General features: G+C 43.9%; 2 protein-coding genes across 2 annotated transcripts in view; both read left to right on the forward strand.

The window, feature by feature from the left end:
• LOC133381997 (blue-sensitive opsin-like) overlaps positions 1–8,520 on the forward strand; it is a 31,883-nt gene extending 23,363 nt beyond the window's left edge. Inside the window, exons 3-7 of the mRNA XM_061621638.1 lie at positions 2,820–2,833; positions 4,279–4,450; positions 4,799–4,973; positions 5,226–5,382; positions 8,206–8,520. Coding sequence (XP_061477622.1) covers positions 2,820–2,833; positions 4,279–4,450; positions 4,799–4,973; positions 5,226–5,382; positions 8,206–8,520 — 833 coding nt within the window. The remainder of the gene's footprint in view (positions 1–2,819; positions 2,834–4,278; positions 4,451–4,798; positions 4,974–5,225; positions 5,383–8,205) is intronic.
• Positions 8,521–9,443: 923 nt separating this feature from the next.
• LOC133381998 (red-sensitive opsin-like) lies at positions 9,444–20,766 on the forward strand. Its single transcript, XM_061621639.1, has 6 exons — positions 9,444–9,638; positions 17,858–17,981; positions 18,432–18,600; positions 19,365–19,530; positions 20,190–20,429; positions 20,650–20,766. Exons 1-6 carry the CDS (start codon positions 9,444–9,446, stop codon positions 20,764–20,766), a joined length of 1,011 nt encoding a protein of 336 aa, XP_061477623.1.
• The last annotated feature ends 275 nt before the right edge of the window (positions 20,767–21,041 follow it).

The following is a 21,041-nucleotide window of genomic DNA, read 5'->3' on the forward strand; positions in this document are numbered from 1 at the left end:
GTAGAGTTGGAAGGGTTCTATAAGGCCATCAAGTCCAACCCCCTGCTCAATGCAGGAATCCAAATCAAAGCATTCCCGATAGATGGCTGTCCAGCTGCCTCTTGAATGCCTCCAGTATTGGAGAGCCCACTACCTCTCTAGGTAATTGGTTCCATTGTCATATGGCTCTAACAGTTAGGAAGGTTTTCCTGATGTCCAGTTGAAATCTGGCTTCCTGAAACTTGAGCCCATTATTCCATGCCCTGCACTCTGGGATGATTGAGAAGAGATCCCGGCCCTCTATGTGACAACCTTTCATGTACTTGAAGAGTGCTATCATATCTCTCCTCAGTCTTCTCTTCTCCAGGCTAAACATGCCCAGCTCTTTCAGTCTCTCCTCATAGGGCTTTGTTTCCAGTCCCCTGCTCATCCTTGTTGCCCTCCTCTGAACCTGTTCCAGTTTGTCTGCATCCTTCTTGAAGTGCGGAGACCAGAAGTGGACTCAGCACTCAAGATGAGGCCTAACCAGTGCTGAATAGAGGGGAACTAGTACTTCATGTGATTTGGAAACTATACTTCTGTTAATGCAGCCTAACATAGCATTTGCCTTTTTTGCAGCCACATCACACTGTTAATTAATTAATCAAGAGATTTTTTAGCCTGCTCTTCATTAAAATAACGGATGCAATATATATTCATATAAAAATACAGAATCAAAACTATATTAACTATTAAAACATGAAACAAAAGCCATACAGATCCAGCAGGGCAGGCATGCCCATCTCTACCATAAACAAATGAAGCAAACCAACCAAAGGCCTGGATGAATAAATACATTTTAAACTGGTGCTGAACCATCATTGTTAGCGCCAGTCCAATCTGAGAGAGGAGGGCATTTCATCATTGGAGAGGCAGTACTGAGAATGCCTTCTCATATGCTGCTACATAACAAATATTTGGTATAGATAAGAGGGTGACCCCAACCAAACATAACAAACAGGTATATATGGGAGCAAGCAATCCTTCAAGTATCTAGATCCTAAGCTGTGCATGGCTTTGTAAGTAAGAACAAGCACCTTGAAGTTATTTTGGTAACAAACCAGCAGCCAGTTTGGCTCTATCAGAACTGGTGTAATATATTCTTGGCAGGCTGTCCTGGTTAATAGCCTGGCTGTTGTATTCTGCACTAGCTGAAGCTTCTGATCCAAGTTCAAAGGCAGCCCCACACAGAGCACATTATGAAATAATCCACATGTGAGGTTACCAGTGCAGGAATCAGGTGACCAAACTATCCCTGTCTAGGAATAGCCATAACTGACATACCAGACAAAGCTTGTAAAAAGCACTCCTTCCTGTGGAGGTCACTTGTGCCTCTGTCAGCATTGCTGAATCTAGGAGTACCCCCAGACCACTCACCTGACCCTTCAGGAAGAGTGTAACCCTGTCCAGAACAGGTAATCTGCCCTGTTCCCAGAGACAGAAACACCCTATCCACAGTGTACAACTTACCAAGATTCAGTCTCAGTTTATTGGCCCTCATTCAGTCTGCCAAGACACTGGTCAACAATCTGCACAACCTTGCCTGACTCAGGTGAAACAGAGAAACAGAGCTGTGTATCATCAGGTGACACTTTACTCCAAATCTTCTGATGACTGCTCCCAGTTGCTTCATATGCTTGTTTTATTTATTTATTTTTATATCCCACCCTTCCTCCCAGCAGAAGCCCAGGGCGGCAAACAAAAGCACTAAAAACACTTTAAAACATCATAACAGACTTTAAAATACATTAAAACAAAACATCTTTAAAAACATTTTAAAAGCTTTCAAGACATCTTTTTTTAAAAAAGGTTATATACATATAAAAAAGCAATTCCAACACAGACGCGGACTGGGATAAGGTCTCAACTTAAAAGGCTTGTTGAAAGAGGAAGGTCTTCAATAGGTGCCGAAAAGATAACACAGTTGGTGCATGTCTAATATTTAAGGTGAGGGAATTCCACAGGGTAGGTCCTGACACACTAAAGATCCATTTCCTATGTTGTGTGGAACAGACCTCCTAATAAGATGTTAAATAGCATGGGAGATAAAGTGAAACCCTGTGGCACTCTGCAGCATAACTGCCATGGGACTGAGATACAGCCACCCAATGCTGTTCTCTGGAGATGGCCTTAAAAGTAGGAGTGGAACCTCCATTGTACAGTGCCCCAACCCACAGTGCTGCTTCAGAAGGATATCATGGTCTTATTCTTATTCTTATATCTTATTCAGATATAAATCAGTCAGAACATTTTTTTTTTTTGACTGATGAAATTTCTCCCGGGCAGGGAGAAACGTAGAGGTCAACCTCAAAAGCCTGTTTTTGTTGGGAGGACTGGATTTCATTAATTTATGAGATAAGGTCCAGCCAACAATGCCGGACGGACTTCCTAACAAGCTCTATCTGCTTAAGCGATACGTTTATCTTTTCTTCAAAGAGAGAACGGACTAACAGGCAAGCACCCTTCTTTCTATTATTTTTTTTACTTGGTTTAAATTGTTGCAGCAAAAGGAGATTTGTCAGATTGATCGGCTTTGGACAACTTCTGGGTGAGCTATAACTCTTCTCTGTTATTCACGAAATTAACAGCTTATCTCTGTTTCTGTCGCAAAAAGCTGTCCTGGAAGTGCATTCTAAAGATAATAAACAGAAGAGGGATTTCTATTCCTGATTTCTATTCCGAGGAATATTATATTGTCTGGGACTATTCTCTTTTTGGTCTATTTTATTTTGACGAATCTGCTTCTTCACGACGCCACTAACTGTTTTGATGCTGGGAACTAAATTTATTTTGCATTCTTGAACATAGAGAGATAAGGCAGGTTGCTCTGTTTATACTGTGATGTCATCAAGCCTGGAATATTAACCCAATTGTTGCTGAAATAAGAAGTGGTTCTTCTTTATTTTTGTTTTGCTTTGTTTTCGTGGTTTTAAAAATGGCAATCAAGAAAGTGGCTGAGAATCTGGAAGTAATTATGTTTCAGAAAATAATGGATGAGATTGAGATAACGAAACAAACCCTGCGACAGGGTAGTAAGGAGCTGAAAATTGAACTGAGCAAAATGACGCAGGAGTTTAAAGAAATAGGGGACCCTGTGAGAGAGGAGAATGAGATCAGAGATGAGAAAAGAAAAAATAAAGGGAAGATACAAGCCCTGGAGATTGGAACAAATGTGGAATTGGAAAAAGATCTGGAGTTTATGGATATTAGAAATAAAATCTACTGTTTGGAATTTAACGTTATCTCTGAAGAAATTAATGAAGATATTAGAGATAAAGTTATCAATGGCTTGGATAATCTTCTGGACTGGAATGATGTGATGGAGCTTGATATAGAGAAAATCTATGGAATTAACTGCAGTCATGTGACAATGGAAAAACTCTTAAGAGATGAGCCAGTGCATTTTCTAAAAAACAAGAACACAGATATGAATTTACAACAATGTTTCAGCAACTTATTCAGAATGGATGGCAAGAAAATATTTGGGATAGAGGAAATTCCCATCAGACTCTTATTATATGACTATGGCTACAACAGCAAGATTATTATGGAATACTGATAATGGAAGATTGGACACTGAAATTACTGGACTTAACAGGACTATTGAAGATGGAAGATGGAACTAATAGGGATAATGGAATAACGGCTATTGAAATTATTGGACCTAACAGATTCTGATGAGATGGATTAATCGAAATGTTTATTTGGACTATGATTATGACAATAAGATTATTATAATTATTAACGAGATGGATTAATTGACATGTTTATTTGGAGAAAAATTGATAGATATATTTCTTAAAGAATTGAAACCTCTCTTTGACTTTTCGTGGAAAGAATAAAGTAATGTTTATGAGATTTGATGATTAATTAAGATAACTACTGGAGGAAAGTGATTTTATAACATGATTTAAGAGACAGGATTGTTATATATTGTAGACCTATAACTGATTTGATATGTGACAAATGGGAAGTCAACATTTTATTTTATTTTTTGTTTAATCATTTTTGTTTTGTTTTGTTTTTTGTCTTTGAATGTTTTATGATTTTGTTTTCTATGTTTTATGAAAATTTGAATAAAAATTATTGTAAAAAAAAAAAAAAAAGAAGGATATCATGGTCAATGGTATCAAAAGCTGCAGAGAGATCTAGGAGAATCAACAGTGTTGCACTTCCCCCTTCCTCTCCCGATAATGGTCATCCATCCAAGGGTGATTTGGTTCCATTACCAGATCTGAACCCAGATTGGCATAGGCCTAGATAATTAGTATAATCCAAGAGCATCTGAAGCTGAACAGCCACCACTTTGCTGTGTCAAACTTGATGGTGGTCTGCGTTGGCTCTACCACTGCCTTCTACAGCTTCTCCCAGATGTACTTCTCCTTGGGCACTGTTGCCTGTAAAATACAAGGCTTTGCTGCCTCATTGGGGGGTAAGCCAAAAACAAAAACAAAAAAGAATTCAGTAGCACTGGCTAGACTGAGGAGGATGGGTAGATGGGTGGGTGAGGAGAAAGAAAATGCAGGACTGGGAGAGCAAGACTGTGGGGGTTGAGCATGTGTGGATATCTGAAAACACCAAGTATCATTAAGTGACATAGTCAACAGGCAAGAAGGGAGCTTGATTAAGGAAAATTGCACAGTGTGAATAAGAGACAACAGGAGAGATTGAGCTTTGGAGAAAGCATGCAAGGGTATATGGTTTTCTTCTGCATCTGCATTCCCATGTACATATGGGACCCATCAGCCAATCCTATCCTCTCCCTCTTACTCCCAACCAGGTTTGGTGAGCCTATGGTCCCTGGTGGTTGTGGCCTGTGAACGATACCTGGTCATCTGCAAACCTCTGGGAAACTTCACCTTCAGAGGCACCCATGCCATCATCGGTTGCATCATCACATGGGTCTTTGGCTTGGTGGCTTCAGTACCACCCCTCTTTGGCTGGAGCAGGTACCTGCTGGAGAGCAAGGTTATGTTGGGGAGGGGAATACTAAGCTGAGATAATGAGAAAGGGAGCAGTTAGGATTCAGGTAATAAGAAAATGTAATTGATATCATATATGGATTTGGCATCATTGAGCTCTGTGCATTTCCCCCCACTTCTATCCAAGGCACCTCACCCTTTCTTGGCCATGCCTAATGTATGTAGGATAAGATGAATGTTGCAGAATGTGGAAACATACTGCTGAAAAGTGTTTAACTTTCTTAGGTATAAGGGGCTGCAATGTTCATGTGGTCCTGACTGGTATACAACAAACAACAAGTGGAACAATGAGTCCTATGTGCTGTTCCTCTTCTCCTGCTTTGGAGCACCCCTGTCTGTCATAGTCTTTTCTTATGGTCGTCTTCTTCTAACCCTGCGGGCAGTGAGTACTACCTCTTTTCTCCCTTCTGCTCCCCTCCTTGGTTTATGAGACACAGCAGCAAGAAAAGGTGGCAGACAGCACTGGCACCATAGTGAAAATTGGCAGATGTGTAAATGTGCAAATTGAAGAGGTGTGTCTAAGCTAGTAGGATGGATATGATTTGAATATATGAAGTTGCCTTAAAGTGCATCAGTCCATCTTATAAAAGACTCTTTGTTCCAACCAGCATTAGCTCTTTCCAAACCCTACTATCAGACATCCTTTTTATGGGAGAAGCCAAGGATTTAAGAGAAAACCTTCTATATGAAAAGCATGTGTTTTTGAGGCTTTCCCATAGGGGGAAGCTGTAGTGGGCTAGCAGCCCTTGCTGGAATGGGATTTGTACCCATGCCTGTTGTTTCCTGAGGCAACATTCTCTCAACCTCCATGCTACACAGACTTTGGTTAATGCAAATTATTTAGGTACTGCATGTGCAAGGGCCAAACTATTATTATTAAAACTAGATGTGATTTTAAATGTATGAATGCTTGTATCTTGTTTTTATTTCTAAATAGCTCTTGCTAGGGAGCTCAAAAAGAATCAAAGGACAGCATGCAAGAAGGCAATGTAAACCATTACCCCCTTCTGCAGTCCTGATGAAAATGTTCCCCAGATGCTATTACCTCTGGGGTGGGGGGAAGAGAATGAGGTTCATCAGGACTGTTAGGCAGGAAAGGATTAATGCTCAATAAAGAGTGGACATAGAGCCCCTTCTCTTTTATTGCATATTCATTATGTTTTGCGTTCCTGATGGTATTAGGGCAGCTGTACACAATCCCACTTTCAATAATGTTTGCACCTGCAAAAGTTTTGGAGAGGACATACATCTCCCTTAGGTTCCTGCTAAAACCCTATAACTTTTTATGTCACAAACTATTTGGGGGAGGAGATGTGAAAGAGTGCCTCTCCAAATGACAATTATGTGGTAATATTGAGGAAGCATCACAGAACTACTAATAAAGCAGAATGATGTACAAGCAGCCAAGTGTAAATCCACCACTAATGAATGTTGTAGAAAACGCTGGCAAAAAATACCAGTCTGGATAAGGTTATAGTCTAACCACCATGTAAGCTTTGTGCAAGCAAATCAGGATGAACTCCCAATTAACAGGTCACCTGGACGAGCCCTATGTCCAGTCTTTATTGAGCATTAATTCCAATTTGTTTACAGGCAGTTATATGACAATGAGCATTTATCCCACATTCATTCTGATTTGCTTGCAGGCTGTTACATATCTTCCCATTGATTATTTGTTCATCCGACCCTTTTCAATGCACTTCTTCATCACTTGCCAAATGACAAGAAGTGCAGTTGTTGTTGTTTTTTAAAAAAGGGGCGGATTTGTTGTACTAGGGCAATAGAGCACTTTAATCCACTTTAAATGCACAAACCTAAACCTCTTCCATAAAATAATGGCAGTCTAGAGGCACTCGCCTTCATAGGCTTCCTCAGATGTTATAGCAGGGGTTAAAAATGGAAATGGGCTGCCTTCAAGTCGATCCTGACTTATGGCTACCCTATGAATAGGGTTTTCATGGTAAGCGGTATTCAGAGGGGGTTTACCATTGCCACAGCTGCACAAGCCGGCCCCTTCCTTGTCTGCAACTGCCAGCTGGGGGGCAACTGGGCTCTTTGGGACTATGCAGCTTGCCCACAGGTGGCAGGGCACGTAACCCCTGAGCCACTCACTGTGGGGGTGATCTTTAGCTGGCCCTTGACACCCAGGAGACAAAAGCGGGGATTTGAACTCACAGACTCTGGACTCCCAGCCAGGCTCTCCTCCCCACTGTGCTATACCAGCTGTCATTGCAGGGGTTGGGGGAGGGAACTGACATGTGAAACGCATCCACACATTTACTGTCCTATGACCTAAGAGAGTACCATTCCAAGGCCAGCAATAAATAGGTGTGTGTATATGTGGTGCTATGCAATAATGGGGTTGGGAATACATTGAATAATGGTTGTGTTCTGTGCAAATAGTAAGAGTGCAAATCAGCAATACTTTACAAGCATAGGAAGCAGACATGGCTACAATGGCAGCTATGCCAGTGTGCTGAGATTACATACGCATACCTTCATGCATTGCACACATATGAGGGCATATCAATGTGTACAAATCTGTGCAAGCAGATCCTACTATCTATTGAGTTGTTTCACCCTCTGCAGGCTACTGCAGAAAGTGCAATAAAAAAACACGAAGGAACTGGAAGGAGTGGGAAGAAGATGAACTTACTTTTACTGTGGGAGCAATAAAATGGGAGGAGACCCATTCATTCCAGTGGGGCTTGTAAAGGAGAACTTTCCAGTGGATCATGTTCTGTATCAACTATGGAATTTCTGATTTTGGACGTTTTCAAGGAAAGGGTGAATGCCATCTGTTGGTGACCCTCTATGTAGGAACAACCTCATTGGGACCAGATATCCCCCCCCCTTCCAATTCAGCGACTCCTTCTAGGATGTTGCATTCAGAAATATGCTTCACGGGTATTAGGCTCTATCATTTGAGACAGAGGTCATAGTGAAGGAGCTGTAAGCAAAGCCAGTGTTTTATTGCAGCAGATTGTTTAACAGCAGAAACTGAACTCGTCTCCCATTTATGCAGCTCATTTGTTCATTGTAGACCTAATTCATACATCGGTCCCTATGCTGTTGTTTTCCATTTTCTTTCTCCACTAAGGTTTATGTGAGTCACATCAATATGGCAGCCCCAGTACTATCTGCACTCTGCAATCTGGGCTTCAGTGATGCTCACTCATGGTCAATCTTCTCCCCACCCCATCAGGTTGCCAAGCAGCAGGAGCAGTCAGCCACAACACAGAAGGCTGAGCGAGAGGTGACCAAGATGGTAGTGGTGATGGTAATGGGCTTCCTGGTGTGCTGGCTGCCATATGCTTCCTTTGCATTGTGGGTAGTAATGCACTGTGGGGAACCTTTTGATGTTCATCTGGCCTCCATCCCTTCTGTCTTCTCCAAGGCTTCCTCTGTTTATCACCCCATCATCTACGTCTTAATGAACAAGCAGGTTAGCATGGATGGGAAGCAGCTAAAATCAAGCTGGTCTGGGCAAGAAGAAAGAGTGAAAGACATATACTACTGATATGTTCCACTGGATCTCCTTGGAGTCAGTTAGGGTTCTGTCATTCCCTCCCCTCTGTCCTGAATGTTCACTCTTGCTCCCTATGACCAGGATTTCACACAAAGAGTATAAAGCTCCACACTTGGCTTACATGTCAGCATTTCTCCCTGACTTTATGAAAGCCTCTAGGATCATGCAATCAGTGCTACTCTTTCAAGTTAGCTATACCTCTGGAACCTCTTATTGAGCATGCATGGCAGTACATTTATTTGGTGATATTCCAGTTTTGGAAATGGCTATGTGATATTTCACACTGAACTTGGGGAGCACGTTATGGTTTCCTACTAGGGGTTCCAAGAAAGTCAGTAATGGTTGACTAGTTTCTCTGAAAGACAGCTTGCCCACCACTGCAATGTACAGTCACAGAAGAAATGTTAGGTGTGTTCTAGGTTGCACTCTCATTTCACAAGGGCTACGGTGTGGTCCAACAGGTCTGGTAAATATGTCATCTTCTGTAATGTGCAGGGGTTCCTTGGTAGATTAGTTGATGTGGAAAGAGCTCTCTTAAGTTTGAAAACCAAAACTAGATCCCTGTTGTTCACCACTGGGGATGTCACTGTACCTCTCTGGTATAGGCTAGGGCTCTAAAAACTGTCATGCCCTTCCCTAAAGTTATCTTGGGCTGTACCACCCCTGCTAATTAACTCTCTCTCCCCAGGAGACATTGCTTCACAAGTCTGTACAATTAATGTTGCACTATAACCAATTGGGGCCGGACTGAGCGAGCAAAGAAAGCAAGACAGGCAGACAAGCAGGCAGGCAGGCAGGCAGCTTGCCTGCCTTGTTCCTGCCGCCTCTGCTGGCGGGGCGGGCCACTTCTGTACAAACCCCGGGCTCGGCCGGTGGTGCCTAGAGCCTTTTGCCTGAGGAGTCCTCCGTGGGGAATGGCGGTGGCCATGGCGGCGGCGGAGACCAAGTTCATATACCATCTGGATGACCAGGAGACACTGTACCTGGTGAAGCTGCCCATCCCGGCTGAGCGGGTGATGCTGGGCGACTTCAAGGCGCTCCTCAACTGGTCCAGCTACAAGTTCTACTTCAAGTCTATGGATGATGATTTTGGGGAAGAATCTGATGATGTTGGGGAGTGAATCCTTTGCAACAGCTGCTCAGTGTTTGAGAACTAAAATTCTTGAAGTGGCAGTACTACATTTTGGGACAGATTATCTTTAGGCCTGTAAAGAACCTTTTTTTTTTAACAATGTTAATATTTTGTTGTTTAAATTCCTGTGCACTGTATTCTTTTTTGATGTGTATTTTGTATTTGTGGTTGTGTTTTTTTTGTGCACTGCCTTGAGGGCCTTTAGGCCAAAAGGCAGCACAGAAATAGAATGAATGAATGAATAAATAAATAAATAATTGTGCTCATGGACTGCTCTTCCTGTCCTACTGCGGTAAGCAAGGTTGTTGAGCATACTGATAGACCATAGGTGGCAATCTGGGAAATTACATACCATGTGCTGCAGTACAGCCAAATCCCTTGCCTTGTGGAAGTGGCATCTGGCTGGTATAGCCTTCTTTGTTTCTGCCACTGTAGACATATTTGTAAAGGTAAGAGCATCTGGGTTATACATGAATGTCTCTCTGAGCTCTGTTGGGAATGCATTGGGAATTGGGTGTGCTATGAGTTGCTAGCTTGACAAACGGCAGGGCATGTACTTGTATACTTCTGCCTCCACTAGAGAACAGCCCATCCTCACCAGCATCAGAACTGGCATATCAGCATCACAGGTGCCTCCCTTGTAGACCCTGACTCGCAGGATGGGAGTATTTTATCCTCTTATGTAGCGAAACACAGCTATCTCTTTTTCTTCCTCCTTTGCATTTCATTACCTCCAGCAGGGGGCAGCAAGAACACACACCAATGCTTGCAGAATGTAGGTATGACACCCTTCAAAGTAGAACACAACATGAGCCTATCAGCATACACATTCAGATGAGCTTTATGTTCAGTAAGTAAGTGTACTGCCTTCAAGTCAATTCTGACTTATGGTGACCCTTTGAGAGGCAGTGACTGGCCCAAGGTTACCCAGTGAGCTTCATGGCTATGTGGGGATTCGAACCCTGGTCTCCCAGGTCTTAGTCCAACACCTTAACCAGGCATCCCTAAATCACTGACTATAAACACTTTTGTGTGGCATGGATCACTAGGATTGTTTTGATGGCTTCCTCTGGAGCAAACACCACAGATAGGATGCTGGGTCTGGGGTATATGGACTATTGCTCTGACCCTTCCATAAACACAATGGCTGATTTGACAGGGGGAGGGGGAGTGGACTTCAGAATCAGCATGTCAGAAGGCACAACCAGTTATCAAGTTACACTCCTTGAGAGATGCCTGTCATTTCAATATCAGATGTACCTCTGGTATATGTGCTGATCCTTCTAGTTGTTCAGAAAAGCAATTGATTGCACCTTAGGCAACAAACATGAGAGCCAAGAATGCTTAGCTTTTACAGAGCATGCTAACATGTTCAAAGCACTTCATTGATGCTCAGTATCATTACAACAGCAGCATAAGGCAGTCCAGTATTATTATCTATATTACTGAAGGAGAGCTGATAAGTATGGTATTGCCTAAGGATACCTGGTAAGTTCATAGCTAAAGCAAGATTTGAAAACGAGGGACTTCCAGGCCCACAGTGTATGTTCTAAAGAAAGAGTAAAGACAAGGACCAAACTCATAACTTACTCTTTTAGAAAGCCTCATGACTTCATGAGGGTTCCAATACTTTGAGATTCTGCTGATGGATAGGATAGTTTCTCCTCTGCTCCTTACCTGTCATTCCTTCCTCCCAATGCCAAGGTAAAGAGGGGGGGGGAGAATGCAACACTGCTCAGTGGGGAATGAAATGGAAATGGATTGCTTTCAAGTCAATTCTGAGTTATGGTGACCCTATGAATATGGTTTTCATGGTAAGCGATATTCAGAGGGGGTTTACCATTGCCTTTCTTTGAGGCTGAGAGGCAGTGACTGGCCCAAGGTCACTCAGTGAGCTTCATGGCTATGCTCTCCCAGGAATAAGGGAGTCTAAAGAGTTTGAGGGGACAAATCATGCCCTTTTAATAACAGCAGCTAGGAGGCTGTCACAAAAGGTAAAGGGGCCAAGGACTAACTGCCCTCCCTATAATGTGAATTCTGAGCAATCACCCTGTGCAGTACTAGATAACCTGAGCTGAAAAGCTAAAAACTGCACCTCTTCTGTGCAGCCCCCTTTAGCACCCCCAAGAGGGACACAGGCATTGCAGGGCAGTGATGATTGTATTTTGTAAATATATATTAATCCCTCCAATCCCATCACTGTAATTCCCTTCTGTCTTCATTATGATCACCTTGTAAATTGAACACCTCTCCCCATTCTCTCCTGGACACATAAATAAATATAATGGAGATGCAGCTTTGGAATCCACTGTGATGGCTGGTTGAGATCGCATATGTATAGAGGAAGAAACCCCTGTTTTTCCCCTTCTCTGATTGATGGAGGCTGGGCGGAATGGAAAAACAGCAACCTATCCAGGAAGGGCCTTGACTTTGAAACCAAGGAGCCTATACATGGACAAGTTGCTAATGTTACTTTGGGAGAAGAGTATCCCCTGCCCAGCCCCTTCAGTCTCATGGCTTGCCCTGTAGCTGCTATCAAGGTTTGCCCTGGTGCCTTGCCCCTGAGGAGCACAGGACGCGCAGCCAAGTTCTGCTAGTAGTGAACTTTTTCTAAGTGTAAATAGTTCAGAACTAGCGGAATTCCTGACGAGAGCCCAGGAAGCTGGGGGCAGGACCCAACTAAAAGAAGAGAGCCACCAAAACAATACGCTCAGCAACCCATTCTACAAGCCAGGATCCCAGATCGCTGACTGAAGGACCTTTACAGTCCTCAAAATAGTCCTCAAACAGAAACCCTACCCTATTCAGATTCCATTCCAATTGTACAGGCCCGTCACCATCCCAAACCCAAGGATCCAAAGCACAAAAATCCTATCATGTGTCTCCACATTTGGACAGCCACAGCCCTTCCTTTACCTAACTCAGCCCCTCCGCCCAGAAGGTATGAAGGACCTGGCCTCTGAAACTGTAATTAAGTACAAATTAATACTTAGCTTTCAACTCTGGATTCTGCTAGGTTTCCACAGCGGACAGAGGTGGTTCCATTGCTTTCTTTAGCTGCTACATGGGTGGCTTAGAGTAGGTCCTTCAAGACAACAGTCATCATTCCAGGAGGAAAGAAAACACAAGAATCAGCACCCATGGAGTGTATGTATCACACAACCAATTGGTCTTCTTTCTTGAGAGGCATTCAAGTATACAACATACCTTCCTCGCACTTCCCATAAAAAAAGAGAGAAATCCCTCATGACCATCTCTGAAGACTGCATGGAGTTACTTATATCATTAGATGCAGCACAAGAGAAGATATGGCGAGCAGCCAAAACCTTTGATTGGGAAAACAGAGAAAATCGAGAGGTCTGGATGTGCAGGGACATTATTAATCCTAAGCGCCATGCTGTGGAAATGGGTGCTGAGCCGCAGAGATCTCCGCAATATGCAAAAGCCGAAGGAAGTGACATACATACATGTACACTAGCAACATCTGCTAGGGTTTGCTTTTATCGACTATTCTTGGTTGCTCACACGCACAAAAAATCAGGAGTCCCTGAATATAGTTGTACAACATCCCATAACCAACACAATCATACCTTGTTCTGGTTGATAAAAGATATTTTGTGTGTGTATTCTTTGGCCATTGGGAAGGGGAAGGGGAGTCCCCCATTTCAGATGACATGATTATTCCTCAGAAGAACCTATATCTCAAGTCATTATAAGGCCTATCAGGTAGCCACAAAAATGCTGTTAAAATGCTTTCCTTTTTTTTTCTTTTCTTTTTGCAATTTAATCTTGAATATATCTTAGAGCAGGCCTTTAAATTTTGCTATGAATCTTACCCTCCCCCCAAAAAACCCAATGCATATGCAAGAAAAACACTGTCATCACATGGGCCATATTACATACTAGCAAGTAATCAAGTTCCTTCTACCCCAGTGTGCACAGTTGCTCAAATGACTGAAATTTGTCCTATGCACTGCACATAAGTATATGTTTTGCAAATATAACTGAACACTCAAAAGCATCACACAAACGTGCAAGCTTAAATGGTCCTCTCCTTAAACACCACTGACCCTGACACCCACTTAGCAACCCAAGGTACCTGTTGGGATCAGGTCCCTACGGTGTGCCCCTGGTGCTGATTCCTGGACCTTTGCTGAGTGACTGTTTCCACCTCAGCCTCCCAGGGCTCTGCCCCTTTTCCCATGGCTAGGAGATTAAAGTTTCCAGTTTCCCTTAATCGGACTCCCCTGGAGTGGCTAAAAAATCCCCTGGATTAGTGGGGGCCAAGGGAGTGGGTGTCACCTCCCATCAGCTGAGCATCTTGGAGTGAGTGAGGCTCACTGCAGTTTGCGGGGGGGGGGGAGGAATTAGGGCAGGCATGAGCCTACAGGCAAGAAGAGGAGAGAAGGAGAGCCAGTGGGATCCCATGGTTATAGTGAGGGTCAGGACAGACCAAGACATTTTAATGCCTGAGGCAGAGAATCAAAATGGTACACACACCAGCGTGGGGCACAATCTAACTGAAATTAATTCTGTAGGCTACTCTTGCATAGCTCCCATTAATTTAAATGGGGCTGTGACAGGAAAACTATGTATCTTATTCTGCTGCTCTTAATGGTGCTCCAGATTCACATCCTGAAACAGTTATGTCTTGAATCGTGGGAGGGGCACCTTTGGAGGGTCTTAAATATGGTAGCCACAGACAAGATATTCCACTCAAGAGTCCAGTACATGTTAATCTGTTTATTATCACAGACTAAAAAGAAAATAAGCTCTGTGTAAGGATACAATGGAAATCTCCCAGTTTCCATCAAACTCTACCTACAATAGATAGGGTTGCCAGGTTCAGGGCCTGACACCGATCCTGTATCTTTAGGAGAAGAGAAAGTCAGCCAAGTGCAGGTGTTCTTGCAACACTGTAATGGAAAAAACACAAGGTGGAATTCTCCCTTCCCCCTGCACAACTTTTAAAGATACAGAAGTCCTCTTGGTTGCCAGGCCCAGCCTCCTAAATATATTTTGTACTTCTACAAACCTTTGAATTCCTTCAAGCCAGATGACCTTTCCTTTTGGGAGTGGATGTTTTTTGCCACACAGGTATCACTGAGCAGGGGTGTTGCCTTATAGGCCCCTTCCAATTCTACTATTCTACGATTCTAATTCTCGAAGAATGTGTACATAGCATATTAGCTGTGGTGTTACCAGGTTTAAGGGGACCCTGGACAAAATGCCTCTGTGAGTGTCCAGGAGCTGAGTCTCCATAGTAAGCTGCAAATCTGCAATTCCCAGGTTGTTTGAGGAAAGCCTTGGAACTTGAACCGGTTTCAAACCTAAGGCAATAGTTTGAGTTTTTGTTAAGTTGAGGAGAATTTGAAAGAAGGACTGCTGCTCATGATGTATACACTCTTCTCACTTTTATTCCTGGATTACAGATTTTGCAGAGATCTGTATTTACCACGATTGGTGCTGCAACAAAAGAACCACATGAGCTCACCATGAGCAATGCTTCTCTCAGACCACTTTCAGGATTTTTTAAAAAATGATGACCAGTCTCGAGGATAGGAGAAATGGCTCAGGTCCTTAGCTGGAAAACATGGAGAGTTGCAGTGTATGTTGTAGGCTAGCGTTTCTCAGTACCTTGGACCACTTGAAGGTGGGCCTCAGTGCCACAGCCTTCCTGGTGCCTCCTGCCCTGCTTGCCCTGCTCTGCCCTAGGCAGTGGTGCTTGGTGCCCATTGGGACTGGGAGGGAGGAAGGCAGGGAAACCAACAGTAGGTGGGGCCAGAGCCAACGCCAAACAGAACCAGCTAATTCTAGTTTTCTCCTCTCCATCTTCCTCCCTGTTGAGTTCTACAAGGATGAAAGTGAGACTGAGGAGGAGGAAGCTGACAGGCAGTGCCGTCACCTCCTGGATGGGTTGTAAGTAAGAAGGCAGGCAGGTGGGGGCTGGTTGGGGGCAAACTCAAGTTGGTGGGGCAGTGTCCCATTTGCCCGAATGGGCCAGCCTCCACTAGTCATAGCTAGTCCTTAGCCTTTTGGTTCGAACAAAGCTGTTGTACACACCATACATTAAAAGCTCACAACTTCCCCCAAAGAATCCTGGGAATTGTAGTTTGTTAAGGGTGCTGGGGATTGTAGCTCTGTAGGGGGTAAACTACTGTCCCCAGGATCCCCGTGTGCTTTAAATGTGTGGTGTGTATCAAGCCCAATGCTAGCACCAGCATGCTGAAATAAAGGTAGCTGGGAAGAGAAGGAAGGATGGCCCGTCGGTCTGTCTCCCTTCTCTGAAGGGAAAGTGCAGGACGAAGTGTTGAAGGAAATTAAAAATGTTAAATGTACTGCCTTCAAGTCGATTCCGACTTATGGCGACCCTATGAATAGGGTTTTCATGAGGCTGAGAAGCAGTGACTGGCCCAAGGTCACCCAGTGAGTTTCATGGCTATGTGGGGATTTGAACCCCGGTCTCCCAGGTCGCAGTCCAACACCTTAACCACTACACCACACTGGCTCTCTTGAAGGAAATTAGAAAGTGAGAAAAAAAAAGGTTAATATATTAAAACAAGCAAACCAGACTGGAAATAAAAAGAAAGGTGATAAGAGGAGAAAGCTGTTATAGGAAGATATGCATGTAAAAGGAGCAAGGAAGCGGGATGAAAGAAACTGGCAGTTTGGGAGGGGGAGGGGATAAGGTACAAGTTGAGTGTGAAAAGAGAACGGAAGAAGACATTTCAGGAGATGGGTAAAGATACATTGAGAGGCATGTGGGGATAGAAAGGGAAAATATACAAGAAAAAGCCTTTTCCACTTAGAGCCTCTGGAACAGCAAATTCTGCCCAAAATGGGGAGGATGAGTCACAATGCCTCCAGAGAAAGTTCCTGCAGTTAACTTGAGGAGTGCTGAGCTATGGAACTCCTTGCCACAAGGAAAATGCTGTAGGAAAGGATTTAGCAATTTCCAAAGATGGATTGGATATCCATAGAAAGTTATCTCAGTAATTGCCAGCTGATTATGCCAAACTCTGCCTCCACCTGCCACCATTTTGCAGCTGGCTTTGTCCCTGCACCACCATTCTGTGACTTGTGGGCCTCAGTAGTTTTTGGGTGACTTAAGTGGGTCATGGGGGTAGGAAGCTTGAGAGCCCTTGTTTTAGCAGATATTGTAGTGCCCTGGAGATCACACTGGAGCCTTGTGGTTACTATGCTTTCAAGAGAACTGGATTCAGTTGGTTCAAGGGGCACTTATTAAAGGCCATGTAGACATCTGATGGTGTGTGTGTGTCGTAGCCATGATTTTTCAGGCTGTAGCACATAGTGGCCCCAATGGCATTTTATGTACCGTGAAATAATCTGTGCAGTGCTGTGAGGTGCTGTTTTATTGATTGATTGATTGTACTTATGTATTGCCCCATAACCGAAGCTCTCTGGGCAGTTTACAGTAACTAAAAACATTAAAACAAACATACAAATTTAAAAACACATCTTATAAAAACAATTTAAAACACAATTATAAAATTAATTTTTTTTTAAAACACATGCTAAAATGCCTGAGAGAAGAGGAAAGTCTTGACCTGGCACCAAAAAGATAACAGTGTTGGCGCCAGGCGCACCTCAACAACAAGTTCATTCCATAATTTGGGGGCCACCACTGAGAAGGCCCTCTCCCTTGTTGCCATCCTCCGAGCTTCCCTGTTTTAGCCTGTTTACAAAAGAGATTTGGGAATTCAGATCCCACACACACATCTGCTGCCTTATGTCGCTTCTCTAGAGCCCCCATGCCCCTTCCCCTTCGCTGTGCAAAGGGTGCTGTCATGTAGTTTTACATACTGCCCAGTTAAACATGGTATGTATATGATGTACCCATGCATGCAAAGTGCTATGAAATGGCAGCCACTGTAAAAGTGGCAAAAGTTAGGGCTACAGGAGAACAAGGAAGTGATAGGGGACAATGATAAATGCAGCACTATTCATAGATGTGGATGGAACCATGGTAGAATTTGTTGGGTTATGGCTAGAATTTGGCAAGAATCTGCATTTTACTGGATTTTCCCAGTGCTGGTGCTGATCTTTTTTTTTTTTTAAGAGAGACCTAAATAGTTTGAGATCTGAGTATCTTGAAAAACCACTAAGGCTACCTGGTTGTTATGTTTATGATCGGAGGCACTTCTTTGAGTCTCCCCCTCCCCCCTCTGAAGTTAGGCAGTAGCTGATCTGGGTGAGACAGTTATTGCCAGCACCATCTGCATCATCAACCAGATCTTTGGCTATTTCATCCTTGGCCATCCCATGTGTGTGGTGGAAGGATATACAGTGTCTGCTTGTGGTAAGAGGCTGCTGGATTACTTATGTACCATATTTTCTGCTTCACCCATGTTCCCTCCATTCCCTTCCCCATGTCATCCCGCCTAGATTTGATTATACATTTACCCCCATGTAATTGCATTCCACAGTCCTGTTGTCTTCCAAGATCACCACCTTCCTTCAACCATGTTTCTCCTTGTCAGGAATTTATAGGGAGGAAGGAATGTCAGCCCCCCCCTTATTTTATGCATTCTAGAACTCACTAGCTACAGTGTCTAGCAAGGGTCTCAGTACAACAGTTTGGTCTGCAACATCCTCAACTGCTATTTTACACTCCCATTTTAGTGGCTGAAAAAGCCAGGTAATGGGAGATTAATTGGGAAGGTCCCAAAGTCCCAATCTAGATGTCTCTCTTGGATCCATGCTCCCCTCCTTGTGACAGCTGCTCCCTTTGCTCCTCCCCATCCAACAGGCATCACAGCTCTCTGGTCTTTGGCCATTATCTCCTGGGAGTGCTGGGTTGTTGTCTGTAAGCCTTTTGGAAATGTCAAGTTTGATGCCAAATTGGCCATGGTTGGTATTGTCTTCTCCTGGGTGTGGTCTTGTTCCTGGACAGCACCACCCATCTTTGGCTGGAGTAGGTGAGTGTGAGGAGGGATTTGGACAGGAAGCAGCAATGGAGAGAAGAGAGTAATGTAAGCGTATGGACATGCAAGGAAGAGCTGATGATAGGGAGGGGGAAGTTAGGCCCTATTCTGTTTCTTTCAACTGTTCTGTATTAGCAGGACAAGCTTCACAAGCTATGCCAAAGCAACACAGAACTGTTGTTCAAGCTGGGCAGTGATCACAGGGGAAGAATAGTTTAGGTCAGGCTTTCCCAACTAGTGGGCCACCAGATGTTGTTGGACCACAACTCCCATCAGCCTCAGCCAGCATTGCCAATGGTCAGGAAAGATGGGAATTGTGGTCCAACAACATCTGGTGGCCCACTAGTTGGGAAAGGCTGGTTTAAGTCATGGAGCTCCTTACTGTGTGAGAAAAATTGTCTCTTTTACAATCCATAAGACATTAGATGTAGTTTTGGCATCTGGGGAGAGGATTATTTTAATGGGGCTGTGAAGGTTGAGTAAGAAATCAACTCAGGGTGTTTGGTTCAAGCTCTTCCTCAGACACTGAGCATTTAAGGATGAAGCTTAAAACAGTTTTGTGTCAATCACTTTGTCATGTGAATGTCAAACCTACATCGGTCAGAAAGTTCATTCATATCACAAACGCTCTGCTTTTTTCTTTTGAACTGTCCTGACAAAGGACAGTTGTTAATAAAAATAGTGGTGGAAGAGGTTCAAATGTGATTTAAGTCTTGTGTGTGAAAATGGTCTTCCTCTCTCCCCTCCCCATCCTCTAGGTACTGGCCGCATGGTCTGAAGACATCGTGTGGTCCAGATGTATTCAGTGGCAGTGATGACCCTGGTGTTCAGTCTTACATGATTGTGCTCATGATCACCTGCTGCTTCATCCCACTGAGTGTCATCATCCTGTGCTACCTTCAAGTGTGGCTGGCTATCCGTGCAGTGAGCATCCACACTACACTATGATTCCACCTCCTAGTTTGAATCTGCATGCCTTCACTCTCCCTCAGGCTCAGTAAATACTTTCACATAGAAATCTTCACCCTCTATTCTGTCCACTTTCTTTCTGAAACTGCATCTCTCCCAAAGCGAAACTATCATACCTCTGGAATTACTATGTGGGATTCCACTAACAATTGTTAATTCTCTGTCATGCCCTCGTTTTACCACTGGCACCCCGGATGCCCCTTCTTCCACAATGGAAACCCCTTGGTAACAATGCAGCTCAAAGTAGGGCATTCACTCTGTAGCTGCATGCCTAGCAAGATCCCACCAATACAGTGGGGTTTTAATTTGTGTAGCAGGCTCCACCACACCTGACCCTATTTAGTTTCTTGGTGTCCCCCTACTAGCCAGATCTAGTGGGGATGCCCAGATTTCTTCCCTTTTCCTCAGCTTGCATTACTTTGCTTGTGAGAAGATACCCTGATTTAAACATGCATGGATATAGCCTCCCATGAGGTCTCTCCCCCCCTTGTTTTACCTAGCCCAGGTTTGTTGCCAGAATTCCACAATCAAGGCAGGCTGAGGCCCTCTCTCCCCTGTTCTATGTGTGGGAATAATCTACACACCATCTTTAACTCCACCTCCCTCTTGCACAGGTTGCTGCCCAGCAGAAAGAGTCAAAATCTACACAGAAAGCTGAGAGGGAAGTGTCAAGGATGGTGGTGGTCATGATCCTTGCCTATTGCTTCTGCTGGGGACCATACATATTCTTTGCCTGTTTTGCTGCTGCCAACCCAGGATATGCCTTCCACCCCCTTGCAGCTGCCCTACCTGCCTATTTTGCAAAGAGCGCCACAATCTACAACCCTATTATCTATGTCTTCATGAACAGACAGGTAATTTTCTATATTCCAAAATGGACAATTAGAGGCTAGCCAAAAGATATTGAGTACTGAAAACCAGAGAGTTGTAAGGGTTGGGATTTATGGACAGAAGACCACATGGGGGATGAATGGCCTTGTGTATTATGTTGTATAAGCACATGCTGGAGGACTGCAGAACTAGCCACCAGTTCTGATTAGCTTCCCTCCCTCTCTCTTCTTTTGTCCCTGGCAGTTCCGTAACTGCATATTGCAACTCTTTGGCAAGAAGGTAGATGATGGCTCTGAAGTCTCCTCCACCTCCCGTACTGAGCTCTCCTCTGTCTCTAACTCTTCTGTATCACCATCATAAGAGCGCCCTGCCTGGATGGACACCAAGACAGGACTCTGCCTCCCAGGAGAGCCTCAGTGACTGAGAGAGCCTCCTCTTCCTTCTGTGCTGTATGGATTCTCTTTGAGCATATGAAATACTGACCTGTCATCTCTGCAGATCCTCTCCTTTGAACTTGCCCCTGCTATTTCTCCTATGGTTTGGGAAATGTTTCTGCTTTTCTCTAAGAATTGTTTTTGGATGGAAGTGAAGGATGCAGAATTCCATGCTCAAATATCTCATCTTCCTGTACCTTT

Source organism: Rhineura floridana, chromosome 3 (assembly GCF_030035675.1).
Source record: "Rhineura floridana isolate rRhiFlo1 chromosome 3, rRhiFlo1.hap2, whole genome shotgun sequence".
Lineage (NCBI taxonomy): Eukaryota > Metazoa > Chordata > Lepidosauria > Squamata > Rhineuridae > Rhineura > Rhineura floridana.